The sequence below is a fragment of the Typopeltis vanoorti genome, chromosome 2 (genome assembly GCF_054136105.1).
Source record: "Typopeltis vanoorti isolate ZY-2024b chromosome 2, IOZ_Tvanoo_1.0, whole genome shotgun sequence".
NCBI lineage: Eukaryota > Metazoa > Arthropoda > Arachnida > Uropygi > Thelyphonidae > Typopeltis > Typopeltis vanoorti.
Window position 1 is genome coordinate 102,161,782 of NC_143550.1, and position 15,659 is coordinate 102,177,440.

At 32.7% G+C, this 15,659-nt stretch overlaps 1 protein-coding gene across 1 annotated transcript in view; it reads right to left on the reverse strand.

Moving 5' to 3' along the window:
- Nucleotides 1–15,659, reverse strand: part of LOC150109299 (protein turtle-like) — a 486,901-nt gene that overhangs the window by 242,537 nt on the left and 228,705 nt on the right. The window contains exon 3 of the mRNA XM_090402074.1: nucleotides 14,963–15,078. Within this exon, the coding sequence (XP_090258200.1) occupies nucleotides 14,963–15,078 (116 nt within the window). The remainder of the gene's footprint in view (nucleotides 1–14,962; nucleotides 15,079–15,659) is intronic.

Sequence of the window (15,659 nt, forward strand, 5' to 3'; positions counted from 1 at the left end):
ATATGAAGATTGCTGTGCAAACAGGTTTGAAACATAACTGGCTTTGGTAAGTTACAAACAATTTTCAAATTACATATACAGAAAATCGTAAAAGCCTATCTCAGTTGTATCATTTACAATGAAGTATTTCGCAACACTTAATCATGAAACATACAAGCGCCCTTTATCATAGGCTTACGAAGGAAAGGTAATACTTCGAACTCGGATTTATTTATTTTTTACTTTTATATTTTATTTTTAACTAGATTCCCCCCGTAGCTCAGTCGGTATAAACGAAGCTCTCTGGCTAGAAAGACCTGGGTTCGAATCCCATCTAGGACGCAAAAAACCTTCATCAGAGCTGAAAGGAGCTGGAAGTGGCACGATTCCCCCCCCCCGTAAACTTGGGATTTTTCAACAAGCAAAACAGACAAACCTCAGAAGAACACACAAATTACAGCCATTGCAGACAATGTAGAAAGGATTAATCGCCCTATATAAGCAGTATCAGGTTTCTAGAAGCCTGGTTGTGACAGGACAGCCTAAACATCAAAGGAAAACTGGAAATGAACTAAATGCTAGATGTGATTTCATTTGGATTTACAAATAACTATGAGACCGGTGTGTTCTTCTGGCTCTTTTACAGAAAAACTTGAGATTTGAGTTTCCAAAAGAAGAACCCTTCCCCGTATGAAACCATCTAACTCACCTTCAGTTGAAAAGCCCTGATAAAGGTTATATATATATATATATATATAGTAAATTGTTTGCAAGACCTTTGCTACTGCATTGTAGATGCTTTTTAACATTAAATGTAATATTTCTTACACTTCGCTTTTTCACAAGATATTTTTCTTATCGTATACCTATTGTTGTTGTCTAGAATTATGACCGAAGCAACTAAGGCTATGATGCCAGTGTATTATGTCTGTTAAATAACTGCGGTATGTATTATATGGTTAGGTTTGCTTATTTTTGCATGGCATTAAAAAAAAAGTTTCCACGAGGGAAACTCTACTCGCTATATGACACAGACTAACGTCGTAGACTTTCATGAAATGTGGTTTTTTAACTGTCGACTCCGAACTTCAGTGTTTCATTACCCATAAATAGATTTTGTTTCCTAACTTAACATTTGAAATTAAATAATTGCCTAATCATCCTGAAATCAGCCTGAAAGAAACAAGAAAACGGAAAATCACCTGGAGAAGATAAGCTAGGTTCAGAACTATATAAATACGCAGGAACACGATTCAAAGAAAGACTCATATTATTTTTAAATAAAATTTATTCAACCGGTATCCCCATAATAGAATGGAAAAAAGCAATTGTGATTCCTATCTTTAAAAAAGGTAATAGAGATGACCCTAAAAACTATAGAGGTATCAGTATATTAAATTCCTGTTACAAAATATATAGCAGAATCTTAAATAGCAAACTAATGAAATATTCCGAAAACTTTATTTTAGAAATGCAGAAGATTTAGAAAAGGACGATCATGTATAGACCCGGCCTTTTGCCTAAAATTAATAATATAGAAAAGAAGAGAATACAATTTAGAAACACATTTTGCATTTATTGACTTTGAAAAAGCATTTGACAAAGTTAAAAGAAACATATTATTTCACATATTAAAAGAAAGACAAATACCAAATAATATCCTAAAAGTTATCACAAGTATATATGAAAATAATCAAATACAAATAAGATTAAATCACGAGCTATCATATACGAGAGAGATAAACCAAGGGGTCCGGCAGGGATGTCCACTCTCAGCAACTCTTTTTAATATCTACTTAAATGAAATAATAATAAAATGAAATAAAAATTTACATCAAGGAATTAAACTTTCTCCTACAGTGAACTTAAACACTTTCCTTTTTGCCGACGACCAAGTAATAATTACAAATTCTGAAGATAACTTACAGAAAGCTATTTGAGATCTAAATGAGATAGCCGAAGATTATGGTATGATAATATCAACGGAAAAATCAAAAACTATGGCCTTTAAAGGACAAGATCCAGCAAGAACTAAAATAGTTCTTGCTGGATCAGAACAGGTGAATTCATTTAACTACCTAGGATGTATGATCACATATGAAAATGAAAATGATATAAACCTAAAAATTGCAAAATATTTAAAAATAACAGGTGTAATTAACACTATATTTAAACCAAACCTAGTTCAAAAACAAACCAGATTAAACGTATACAATATATTAGCCCTACCAGTCTTATTGTATGGAAGCGAAATCTGGACAATAAAACAAAAAGACAAACAAAGATTAATAATAGCAGAAATGAAGTTTATGAGAAAAACTGCAAAGTATACTCTATTTGATCACAAAAGAAACGAAGAAATTATGAAAGAATTAAACCAAGAATCAGTAACAGAAAAAAATTAAAAAAATATAAACATAAATGGATGGAACACGTTCAAAGAATGAAAATAGAAAGATTGCCAAAACAAGCCATTAGGAAAAAGAAATCCTGAACGTCCTCTTAAAAGATTCAACGATGACTTTTAAGGCCGGAACAGGTTATGCTAGGCCTAAATCCTTGATACGCATGATGATGATGATGATGCCTAATCATTAAGTATCATGGTAAAAAAAAAAAAAAAAAGGTTGAATACTGAACTCAGGAACTGTATTTATTATGGTTACTTATTTTTGGAAAGATGTGTATTAAATAGCCAGATGCCAGTTTTAAACTATAGCAAATGATAAATGATCTTAGATTTCTCCTTAAAATCTTCCTCGTCCCGTTTCGCGGAAAGAATTCAACTTATAGCATCTGTTTTCCCGTTAGAGTCATTCTAACGCTTTTTCTTTTTTTCTTATCTTTAGCGTGGAGGTATTTTTTTGCATAAAATACATAATATTCTTTTCAATAAATTCAATACATTTTCGTTCTTCATCAAAACGTTGTCCACTTCTGGGAAAAAAAAAAGAAAAAGAAAAAGAAAAAATTAACACATACGTTATATGTTTAGTTTAATCCTTTATCCAAGTGTAAGCAAACAAAGTTTGCGCCTGAAGTATCTTCAGAACTGGGGGTTGCTTCAACCTTGGTATCACCTCCTATAGTTGCCCCAGTCCCGAAGATACCTCAGGAGCAAACTTTGCTTACACTGAAAAAACTTCCAATTAACACATACATTAAATGATGCAGCCTTTTGACAGGCTTACAATTGTTCATTTTTGATCTATTGGTATTCTTCATTTGAACAAAGAGAAAAATAACAAACTTATTTCTCGATCTTACTGAGCTACCATCAAAATCAAATGCCAGACAGCAAAAAAGTAATTCCGTTTACGCAGTTTTTCAGATACCTGGTGCCATCAACTTGATGAAAAAAAAATGCACTAGTACCGAATGAAGGAGTGAACGAGGTGATCAAAAGCACCACACGACTCTGTAATGGCGAGGTCTAACCATAAGTTCTGCCTTATATAATGGCAGTATAGTTTTCTTTTTTTTTTGACAAACTGCACAGAGAAATTCCATATGGATTATGCTGGATGGGTTATTCTGTTAAAATTAAAAGAGGAATAACCAGCACGTTCCAAGACAATCTTGATGAACCTTTCTAGTATCCAGTCATGCAGAAGACGAACTTGGCAAATTTCTTACAGATGGTAAAATCAAATATTTCAGAGAATTCCTTTGTTACTGAGCTTGGTGAGAACTTCTCTATACTGCATGACTCTTTGCCTTCCAGTAACATTTATCCCCAGAGTTGTAAAAAATTACTTTTCGTGATGAATATGGCGTCCTAGTGTTCTCCACCTGAGAGAAGGATAGGTAGAAATAGGGAAAGAAGTGCAAAAGACGTAACTTGTACAAAACGAAGACTTAATGAAGGTAATCAGCAAAGGCGTAAGTGTATACTTGTCCCTACTTGGGTTCGTGACTCACCAAATCACCACTAATGCACAAGTGACGGAAGACTACCGATGCGACACGCCTTCTCATTAAGGTACGGTATTTCCGATTGTTGGGGATAACTAATTAAGGGAGCGGGTGCAAGTGACGAAATCTGAGGTTGGAGAAGAAACATTTAGAGAGCTAATTAGTTCGCTTTGATACTCCTAACACGAAGCCTGGATCATGGAAGCAGAGGAATGGCAAAGATGGTGTAAATTATCGGATCGATACAGTATTGCTAATACGAAATGCTTACCTTACCGAAGGTCAAAGCACCAAGAAACCCGATCAGGTCAAGAAACTGTTGCAAACGATAGAATTCATACTTTCTGTGGTATTAATAATGGACGATTATCTTAATAGTCAGTACATTGAGACAGGAATGAAGAAGCTGACAGGTAGTACCCATACGCACATAAATGCGTTATCAGAACAGAATATACAGATTGCTTGTGTGAAAATGGGATTATTTACTCAGCAAAACAAGATCATTCATTTATACTTTGGACATTTTCAGCGTACTTTATATTATATTTACCTATAAAATCAACTAGACCTGTGTATAATGGAACAATGCCAATAAGCAAAACTGACCACTTCGTACGGCGTCAAATATCTTTCTGTTCAAAGAGTTTTGAATAAACTTGCCCTTTAATAAATATATTTTTATTATTACTCAATGATATTTTACTAATTTTTAATTGTATTTATTAGATGAGCTGCTTAAAACTAATGCATTCTGCAAATGTAATGTCACATTTGTACTGTAACAAAATGTGTCGAATTTGTAACAGGAGGAGGATAGCTGCGTATTATATCAAGTTTTTGTAATATAATTTCATCATATTGATAAAAAAGTATGGTTTGTTGGTTTATTTATTGAAATTTTTAACATTTCCACAATATTTCAATATTTTTCTATGCTGCCATGGTTGGCTGATTGGAGAACATTTCCTTCCACCTAGAGGTTAAAGATTTGAATCCCACTATGGCATGGATGTTTGTAAGATCTTTAGTGGTAGATGATTCTCATCACCTGTTTATCAAAGGCGCTTAAACTGGTTTGAAAAATGTACTACGTTTGATCTCACAGTCTGTTGGAGAGCGGAGACTATTCCCTCTGACAAATCACCTAAAGCATGCTTACATATATCAGTTCTGTCTACTCATCTACACACACATTCCATGACTCCTCATAACTACCATAACTACCTATGAAATGGCAGACTGATGATGAAAGCAAACGATTTGAAGTAAATTACGATATTTTTGCTAACCGCTGTGGATGTAATATTTCAAGTTCGGAAAACAAAAAGAGAAAAAGAGTTGAATATTATGCAGATAAGAAGTGGAAGAACTATAGTTCCTCTACAAAACAGCGGTATCCAATGGCTACCAGCATCAATATGTCCCTCATTCAAGGATAATTTTTCCCTCCTACGCGCATAACTTTCCTACCTCCACTATGACTAACTACATCAAACATAAACGGCTCACCCAGACCATTTGTCTCTCTCTCGCTCTCTCTCTCACTCCGATACAAGCAAAATCTGTTGATGTTTGTAACTCATATATATATATACAAGGTGGCTCATAAGTCATGGAACAAGCCATAGAAAGAGCCAGTCTTTGTGAAGCAACTGCATAAGTTATTTTTTCAGCATCACCAGATTTTTTATTAGTTATGAAAAACCACATCACGTAAATGCCTTTCATTTTCGGCTTCACAGAGCTATAAATAAAATTTAATGGGACCCCTCATAAGCAATTTTACAACGGACATCCTTTCCTTCTACCTTCCCTACTCCAACATCAAATCATTACATAGATCTTTTCTATTGGTACTCGCTCCTTTACACAGCTGTTGTAGAAACCTACGTATTGACAAAACTCTGTAACCACGCATATTTTTTCCCCCACAAAGATAAAAGTTATTACAAGAATCAACAACTAATGGTTAGAAATGTCTTGTAGAGGTGCAGCAAAATGCATCTGCTTTTTTACTTACATATCACCACAAGATAAATACGCTATAATTATAGACATGTTTCTTGAATATGACTGAAATAGATAAAAGTCAGCCAACTGTCGTGACAAGCAGCATAGTCTTGACACAGTCAAACAAAATGGATGCAGCACAGAACACAAATGCTGAAATATGTTTCCGTTTCCTTGGTATCGAAGGGGATACAAAACGTACTCTCATAACTACCTCGAAATTGATCGTTGCTTTACTCTATTGTGACATGAAAGTCTTTACCACGAATTGTCGTGTTGTACCAGTTGGCTGCTTGTACCTCGAATATCCTGGCAACCAAGATTTAACATTACACGAACCGTAATAACAAACACGGCTTAAGGATAATGCTCAATCATTGCAGATCGGGAACAATAGTATTAACTGCACCTCAGATAAGCATGAGAGATCTAAATTACATTATTGAATATATTCTTTAGCGAGGTAACTTGGTGCTCGGTAAGCATGAATAATGCTAAATTAATAAGGCCTGTTGCTAGAGTATAGTAATAACATTTATCCACAAGGGTGTGAACAAATGATTTTCCCCCTTAAAATTTCTCAAGGGGGGGGGGAGCTATTAGGCAGATTATAGGTAGATTTCTGCTTGTTTGAATGACAAGCAGAAAAGAAACATTGACTGAAAAATCAATTAAGATGAAAAACTATATGAAACCTTTATTACGAGATAACACATAATAGAGAAAATTTATTAATATTAATTATTTTGGTAATGAAGCTGAATGTAATCGGAATTAGCTGCTTCGCTGCCAAAATAATTAATGATCTCGGAGCATACTGGAACAAAGTGGACCTTCATCACAATTAATATAATTCTGAAAAAACTAACACAATACTCTATCATGAAACTGGATGGCTTGTTTACCAGTAAAAACTAAAAACTAAATTAAGCTAAATTATTTAATTGAAATTAAATTAAATTTATTCTGCGCATTAATGTCCACAGTATTATCTGTTCTTGTTGTTGGAGAGAAACTTTCCAATTCGTGCCAGGAATGTGAGAAATCACTTTTACTGTCAATTGCTAGGTGCAATTTTAATAGCATTCCCATCTACTCACAAATATTTTAACACATATACTACTTTATATTACACATCCAATATTACAATAAGGCAAAAGTTTAGAATATCGGATGAAATAATTTAAATTTAAGTCAAATAATAAAAAAAAAATGTGATCAACGCTAAAAATATTTTATTAAATATTATATCAATATAACTTATAATCATGGTATTTATAATCGAGAAAAATACACATCGAAAAATATTGCCTTCAGGAACAATAACTGTAAATTAGATCCTGTCCATATGCATATAACGATCCACATAGCATACACACATAAATACAGAAGCCATGAAAGCTTCAGTTGGTCTCCACTATTTCAAAACTTTCCATTCTAGTCCCGTTTAGTGCCACAAATATGCGGACCACATTTTTTTAAGAACTAAAAAGTCAGAAAAAAAGAACTAAGAACTAAATGGGTTCCGTAATCTTCTGTTCTCATGTATACCAATGGATTCTCTCAATCAGTTCTGAACATCCATAGCTATAGAGGTTTGTGCCAGTACATTACATACTGAGCTTGACAGCTTTAGTTTCGTTTGCAGGTATTTGCAGTTAAGGTCAAAGCTACTAAGACTATGAAGCCAGAAGAATAAATGACTGATTTGTCTGTCTGTTTTTTGTGGGATGAAGAATCCGAGTTTCAGGTGGAAAAGTCCTGCAATCACCAATACCGTATGAGACCGGCTAACTCATCTACAACTGAAAAACCCTTATAAAGGCTCTTCGAATTTCTAGACGGAATTCGACTCGTCGGTTTCATTGATTGACCTGCATGAGATCCTACCACTAGTTTGTGATGATGTTTGGTTTGATGTTGCTTCTACGACCCCTTCCACTAGTTTCAGTGTAAGGATTGCGCACACATGTCAAACATCACTACAAATAATGTTAGGCTTCATTCTTGTTGTGTTGTACTTACCGTGTTATCCGGATAAAAGATTATTTGGAAAATGCAATGCGGAGAAACGAATCATCATATACACTGTCTAAATAAGATAGAATTCTTTAAATAAGAAGGTGAACGTTATTTACTAATGTATATAATCCTATCTGTTAAAAGTGTGATGGTGGTTGTGGTCGTGGGAATGCTTCTGTTGGTTTGGCAGTTCTATAGAAACGATCAGGCACAACGTCGGCTGAAGGCCAACTTCGCTGTACAATATGGGCGCCGGAATAGACGAACATATCAGCATCCGATTATCAGTATTTAGTAGAAAGTCTATCGAATAGCTTGCTCCTGTAATCGTAGCAAAGGTGGGCGAATGGTGTTTTGAGGTTTGTGAAAATAAAGTGTCTGCGAAACAGTCCAACGTATGCATTTTTATTGCAGAAGAGCGTACATTTTCCTCATATTAATTCTATATTAATTCTATATATCGTACACTACTTTTTTTAATAAAAAGAAACTAGGCTTAGGTATTAAGTAAAAAGAATTCTATTCTTCTTAAGAAATCGTCGCAATATTTGGATAACTTTATAGGTTATACTGTAACTGGTTTTCAGTTAGGAAGGGATGAGAATACAGAGAGAGAGAGAGAGAGAGAGAGAAAGAGAGAGAAAGAAAAATGTTTCAAAGATTAGTAAGGAGTGGCCCAAAGAAAAGGGAACTTTAGAAATCTTAAATCGGACTACGGACTAAAAGTTACGCACTATTAAAGAGCTACTTCCTTCTCCATCTTCCCATGTGTGAGTGTCGAGAGTCAGCAAACAGAATTCTATTCAAGACGCAAGAAGGAACTTGAAGATCTTTCTTTCTTTTTTGACACCTGTTTAAACATCCATACGCGTACTCGGCTTTTTATACGGATTTAGTTTGTGGACTGTCTGATCCTGTGAATTAAGTGCTGCATGGAAAGCAGATGAGAAAGTTCTTATTTGGAAGCAGTTTCTTATGAAAGGGTTTGTGAATTTATATACGTTTATAGTGTTCTCTTCAAATAGATGTTCACCAAACGATAAAATCTAACCAAAGCGTAATCCACGTAGTTCAAAATTTACGATTATGTGTACATGCGAGGACTGACGAATGTATGTTATTCACAGATATCGCACCCATATCATATGAAATCTTAACGAACTACGGGAAAAATTCACATTTAATTTACAGGGTACATAATTCTAAATAGTGAGCGATTGATTTATCTAAAATAACTTATTCTTTAGGTAGTTCAACTATGCGACTTAATTTGCTTCCTAATTTATTACAAAATTACCTTAGGATGAAAATTTATCAAACTAGAATGAATAAAAGAGATTAAAATAAATTAAGTTTCTTTATTCTTCTTCTTATTATTATTATTTATTCTTCAGTAGTATGAAGAGTTCGAGTCCTATTATAAGATATTACTGCAAAGAAATCCTATTACGTACATGTACTTGTTTGATGTAGGCATTGAGACAATATTTTGTCTTGAGATATTTTCTTATATTCATTGTGTATGTAAATAACTACATTAATAAAGGATTTTTTTTTCTTTCCAACCAGTCATCATCTTTCTTTCTATCTTTTTTCTGTTATTCTTTACCATGTTAGTTTAAGCTTTCCCCTTCCCCTTTACCTTTTTTTTTCTTTAAAAAAATTCTGGGATCCATTTCAAAGCTACCCTTGGATATTCTCCTCTGTCCATTCTCCAGTGCATAGTCAATTCACCTCTATCTGTGTCTTTTGTATTTTACTAGCAATACATTTTTTTTTTTTTTTTGCTTCGTCTGTTTATATAACTCATCATTGGTTATACGTTGTGGTTAAAATATTTTTAATATCTTAAGCACACACTTTGTTTGAAAACTCTTTAATTTGGCTTTATGTTTCTTTGTCACTTTCCACTTCTCTGATCCATATAATAACAAGGACTTTGCATTGATATTAAAAGATCTTTATTTTGATTTTATTATGATATTTATGTGATTTCCATATATTCCATCTTCTGAAAGCAATATTTGCTTTCATCAATCTTTGTGATATATTCTTGCAAGTTTAATTTCATTAAGATTCATTAAATATCATCTTTAGTTCCCAAGTAAGTAATATTCTTAACTTCTACTGTCTGTTGGTCAATCTTAGCTTCTCTCTGGCATTTGTTGTTGCACTTAAGAACATTTGTTTTATATATATTTAAGTGTAACTTTTTTCGGCTGTTTTATACAATACTACTTCTGATATTACTGGTATATCAGCGTGTTTTGATGATATTATTAAAACCATGTCCTTTGCATAATCTGGATATTTTAGCTATGATGTGAGATTCCAGTTTATTCCTCTCCTTATACCTGTATTTTTTTTTTAATAATTCATTCAATGATTGTTAAAAATTAATCCACGCATTACCCACAACTCCATTTCACAATAATCCTAATCTCAAATCATTCTCATGTTGTTTAATGTGCGATGACAGAACTTTTAGTTTTTTTTTTATATACATTTCTTTTATTATTCTCGCACATTTACAGGAATTCCATAGCTTCTAATAATCATTCATAATTCTCTGTATCAATACTACCAAAAGACGAAATTTGACGAAATTTTTATGCGAAAGTTCTGAATTCTATACTTGACTCAATTATATGTCTTGAAGTAAAAATGTAATGTATAATACTTTCACCTGTTTTAAACCCAACTTGCTCATGCCTTAATATCCTTTCTATTTCATTTTAAAATCTATTTATCAAAATTTTTCAAAAAAAATTATGAGTACTGACAATGGACTTTCTTTCGAATTATGGTTATCATTGCATCTCTTCACTGTCTAGGATTCTTTTCACTCTCTAGTACGTTATTAAAAATATCGGCATTAATTAATTGCCTTAAGCATTTCTGTTGCTATATTATTAATGCATGCCTTTACATTCTTTATCGTCTCTATTATACGTTATTTCATTTCATGTTGATTATTTTGAGACATTTTTCTAGCGCAATATTTAAATCCATACTCATAGAGGGTTCATCCATTACTTTACTTTACTTTTGATTTTGTTCGTTATATCATTTTCTACATTTAGAATCTCATCTCTTCTCATCTGTCCTTGTCACTTCACAATTTTCAAGTGGAAAATTGTGAAGTGACAATTTCTCTCTATAATTTTTGAGATGGATTTCTTTAATTTCTATGAAAAACAACATTTAAATTTTATATCTTTCTTTTCTTATACCGTTCTTTTCTTATTTCTCTAGGGAAAGAATATTATACTCAAAGTTTACATCTGCATTCTGATGTATTGATGCTCAGTCGTTTTGTTACAATTCTATAAATTTTGATTCGATTGATATCTAATAAAACAATCACACAGAAATAACGTTGTAAAGAGGAATGCCCTCTAACGGAAAATTTATCCTAATTGAAATAGCTGAAATATTAATTAAAATAAATAATAATCTCATCTTACAAATAATATTCAGTTAATAAACTTAATATACATATAATTAGAATAATTAAAATAACTAATAATCATATCTTAAAACAAATTTCAATCATTTCAAATAAGTATCCTTTTTAATTAATTAAAAATCTGAAGTTTTAAAAAACAATATGCAAACGGACACCGTATAATTAGAATTAGTATAACTCTAACAGGCACTTTAAAAATCAAAATAATTAAAATTTTAATAGAATCCTGCAACGTCAATAGAAAATGGCTTTTTCTCCATTTCTTTCTACGACAATACTATAAATGATAGCGAAGTAATATCTCTGAAGCATTCTGGTGTAAATTTTATTCAATAACAAGCTACTAAGTCCACGATAAATGATGTGAGGCGCGTCTGGGAAACCTGAAGATAGACAACTTTTTTTGAAATGAAATAATGCGTTTCCTTTTAAAACGAAAATTTAATTAAGAGTTGCGAGTATTCGTGTGAAATCATACCTTTTTTTTAAACTCATTAAAAGACAGAATGAATAATGGCATTAGAACTAAGCAAACAATGCTCCTTTAATAAATGCGTTTTCTCTGAAACTAAAGATGGAATGGAATATATTCATATCAGTTTTTGCTGAAACAAACAGTTTTATGATAGTTTTATTTTTGTACTTTTGTATATAATATTAAATATATACTTTGTGAACAAAAGCGCTGAATGCAGATTTAAGCAGTTTTCAGTAATTTTAGGAAAAATTAATTAATATTTGATTTCCATACTGCGTTTAAAGAGATACCATGGATTAAATCATATAGCAACTTAATACTGAAGAATGTTTTGGTGTCAGTTTTTAATCGGCCATACAAGAGAATAATTAAGTTTTATTACATCATACAAAAAAAGTATCTCATTCATTTTAAAATAGCAATAGATTGTCACCATTATTTGAAAAGAAGAAACATCGTAAGGGCATTAAAAAAATAAGTCAAATAGAATTCATCTAACTTCTTTTATTCCAGGGAGTTGACGGGGTCTCGTTACTGGAGTTCAGAATCTTAGCATGCCTCTCGAAACATAAAAATGGATATCTTAAGAAAGACTTCCTTCATATATCCATCATTTCTATATCCATATGATGTCGAATAATATATACAATATATATAGATAAACGTGTTTCTAAGTGTACAGCCACAACAATCTGCTTTAAACATTTTAAATTCCATTGAAATATGAAATATTTTTCCACTAATATCATTGAGATGCTTAAAAATTTTTTTATTAAAACGATAATATAGTACTTTTCTGAACACACAGTTTCATGTTTCTGCTGTAATTATAGTAATGATGGAAACAGCTAAGCTTATTTGGTTATGCAGCTACTCCCCTTATCAACCAAATTTAAATTTAATATTAACAGACGTCGCGACTATCAGTTCTGCGATGATTTCCCATGAAACTGCACGCATATCATGTAGCTGGTCCTGTATATACTTTACTAATTTATTGTTTCCTTTTATTCTTTAATTTTAGGTTTTTTTTTTTTTTTTTTCAAATTTCAGGTTTCATAATTTTAGATTCTAAATCTATAGTTGATTCCATTCATCATCTTCCGTGTTTGCTGTTTATAAATATGTTTCATTTTCGGCCATCAATGCGTACATCTAAATTTCACATAACTGAGCTTCAATCGCAGCACTATTCTCATATTGTACGTTTCGACTCATCAAATTCAGCTCCAAATATCATATCATCCATGTTTTCTGAAATTGCACGAATAGGTATATTCTTTTAACTATCCTCAATATAGAAAGTTTTTTTTTTTTACCTTGGGTATATGGTATGTTAAAGATACCAGGCAATTTTATAAGCTAGGTTTTAATCCTTTTTCCCAAATAAGCAAACAGACAAGTATGTCAAGTTTGCGCCTGTACGTAGTGCAAGACTGAGGCAACTCTTGCAAGTAGTGCCATACTGAGGCAGCTCTTGTAAGTAGTGTCATACTGAGGCAACTCGTGGTAAAGGTGGAGTACGATCCGATCACTTTCCTTAGTATTTTTCCCCAAATGCAAAGTACATCCCTTTCGGAGATGCATGATGCAATGCACTAAAGGCAATGGTCACTACCCAGACCGGTTTCGACCGTTGTATAGGTGAAGCGGGCTCTAAAAATAAGACGATCCCGAAAGATCGCCCAACTCAGCGTTGTTCCACTCAGTGACAGGCTCACCCCGTCACCGAGAGGAACTTCTTAGCATTGGCTCTACCCATTGGCAGGCTCACCCCACCACCAAGCAGAGCCATAATCTCAGAGGTGGCCCCACTCAGAGACGGGCAAAAACCTACCCCCAAGCAGAGCCTCTCAAATCGGAGCCGCACCGGTTTCAACCCTCATTGGGGGTCTCGTCAGTGGGAGCCAGACCTAAAAATGCTAAGATTGAAATAATGCAGAGCATATATGAATTTTACCTAAACAAGTTGCCACAAGGTGCTTTGACCACATTAAATAAAATCTCAGGATGAGAGTAAGATGTAGAAAGTTTTTTTACCTTGGGTATATAGTATGTTAAAGCTACCAAGCAATTTTATAAGCTAGGTTTTAATCCTTTTTCCCAAGTAAGCAAACAGACAAGTACTACTTGGCACTACTTACAAGAGTTGCTTCAGTCTTGCACTACGTGCAGGCGCAAACTTGACATACTTGTCTGTTTGCTTACTTCGGAAAAAGGATTAAAACCTAGCTTATAAAATTGCTTGGTATCTTTAATATCCTCAATATAACTAAATGTTTATATTAAATGTAAATTTGACTTTGGTAGTCTCCATCCAGATGGAATTAGCTAAACCAAAGAAGTTTAGCTAATTCCATCATTTATTAAAATAAATTCCGAGTAGTCACGTAAAAATACCCCGCATCATTAATTAACATTATTTTACGCCTCTCAGATTTTTTAATATTGTTTACCGGAGAGAGAGAGAGTTTTCCTTATTATGAAGAACTTAGTAGAAATGAGCTTCAATAAAAAAAAAGAAAAAAAAAAGACTCAAACAGCAAATCCTCACACGAGACTGTGGATATAGGTGATACTTCTCTTTAGCAGTTTTTACACATAATACTTTACACTGAAATTAAAAAAAATAAAAAAAATAAAAAATCGGACTACGCATGCGTGTAACTTACACCCAGCAAAGTATTTACTATTATTGTCATACAATACAACTTTAAACTAATATGCAAAGATTAAATTAAAGCTTAAAAAGAGATCGTTGGAATATTTTCTAAATGTCACAATGAGCAGAAATAATTTCTTTCAGCATTTTACATTAATTTAGAAAATATGAATCTACAAAAAGTATAATATTCACAGATTTTATAGTGCCATTATAAGCAGAAAAACAGAGAAGGTGTTTAATTCTTGTGTTGAATTCTTACACTTAATTTGTGTTATTAATTATAAAATTGTAGACACTGTAAACTGAAGGATATACAGTAATATATTAATACATCCAGATATCATTCTAAAAACCTTGTATAAAAATGCAAATAGCACAAATTGTTCACTAAAAATTTAACCGCAATATATGTTAAGCTTACCTTATACCAAGTAATGACTGGCTGCGGAGTTCCTTTGGCGTCACAAGGCAGCGAAACTGTCTCTCCTAGCTTAACATATACTACATCTGGGGGTTTGTGACGGAAGTGAGGAGGGGCTGAAAGAGAGAAAGAAAGAGATCAGAAAACAAAAATCAAGAAGATATTCAGAATATTCAACAATACGTATGGTCTTTAATGTGCAACTTCAATCTGAAAACTCCCCACTCTCCACAGTCCCATAAAAAGTCACTATTCTTAATCGAATCCTGTAGGTCTGATAAAAAGCACGATCATAAACAATTGGAAAGTAGAAGCGGCACGTCGGGGAGAGCAAGAGAGAGAGAGAGAGAGAGTTCATGGAGTTCTTTGGCTGAAGAAATTCAATTACAGTGCTGAGATACTCAAATTTTATTTAAAACATTAAACAACTGATATATTATCGACAGCTAATATTTTAATTTTATAAATAATACGCAAAAAATTTTTTTAAGAATTTAAACTGTAATTAACTTTAAATAACACGTTGTTTTATAATACATAAATAGTTTACATAAACTTTTACTATAATTTGTAAAATATATATATAATAGTGCGGTTAAACTGCACTGCAGTATTGGGAAGGAGAAAACATAATAAGCATTAAAAATTCAGCAATTTATGAGAAATTGACATGAAAATATTTTCTATTTTCTGCCCT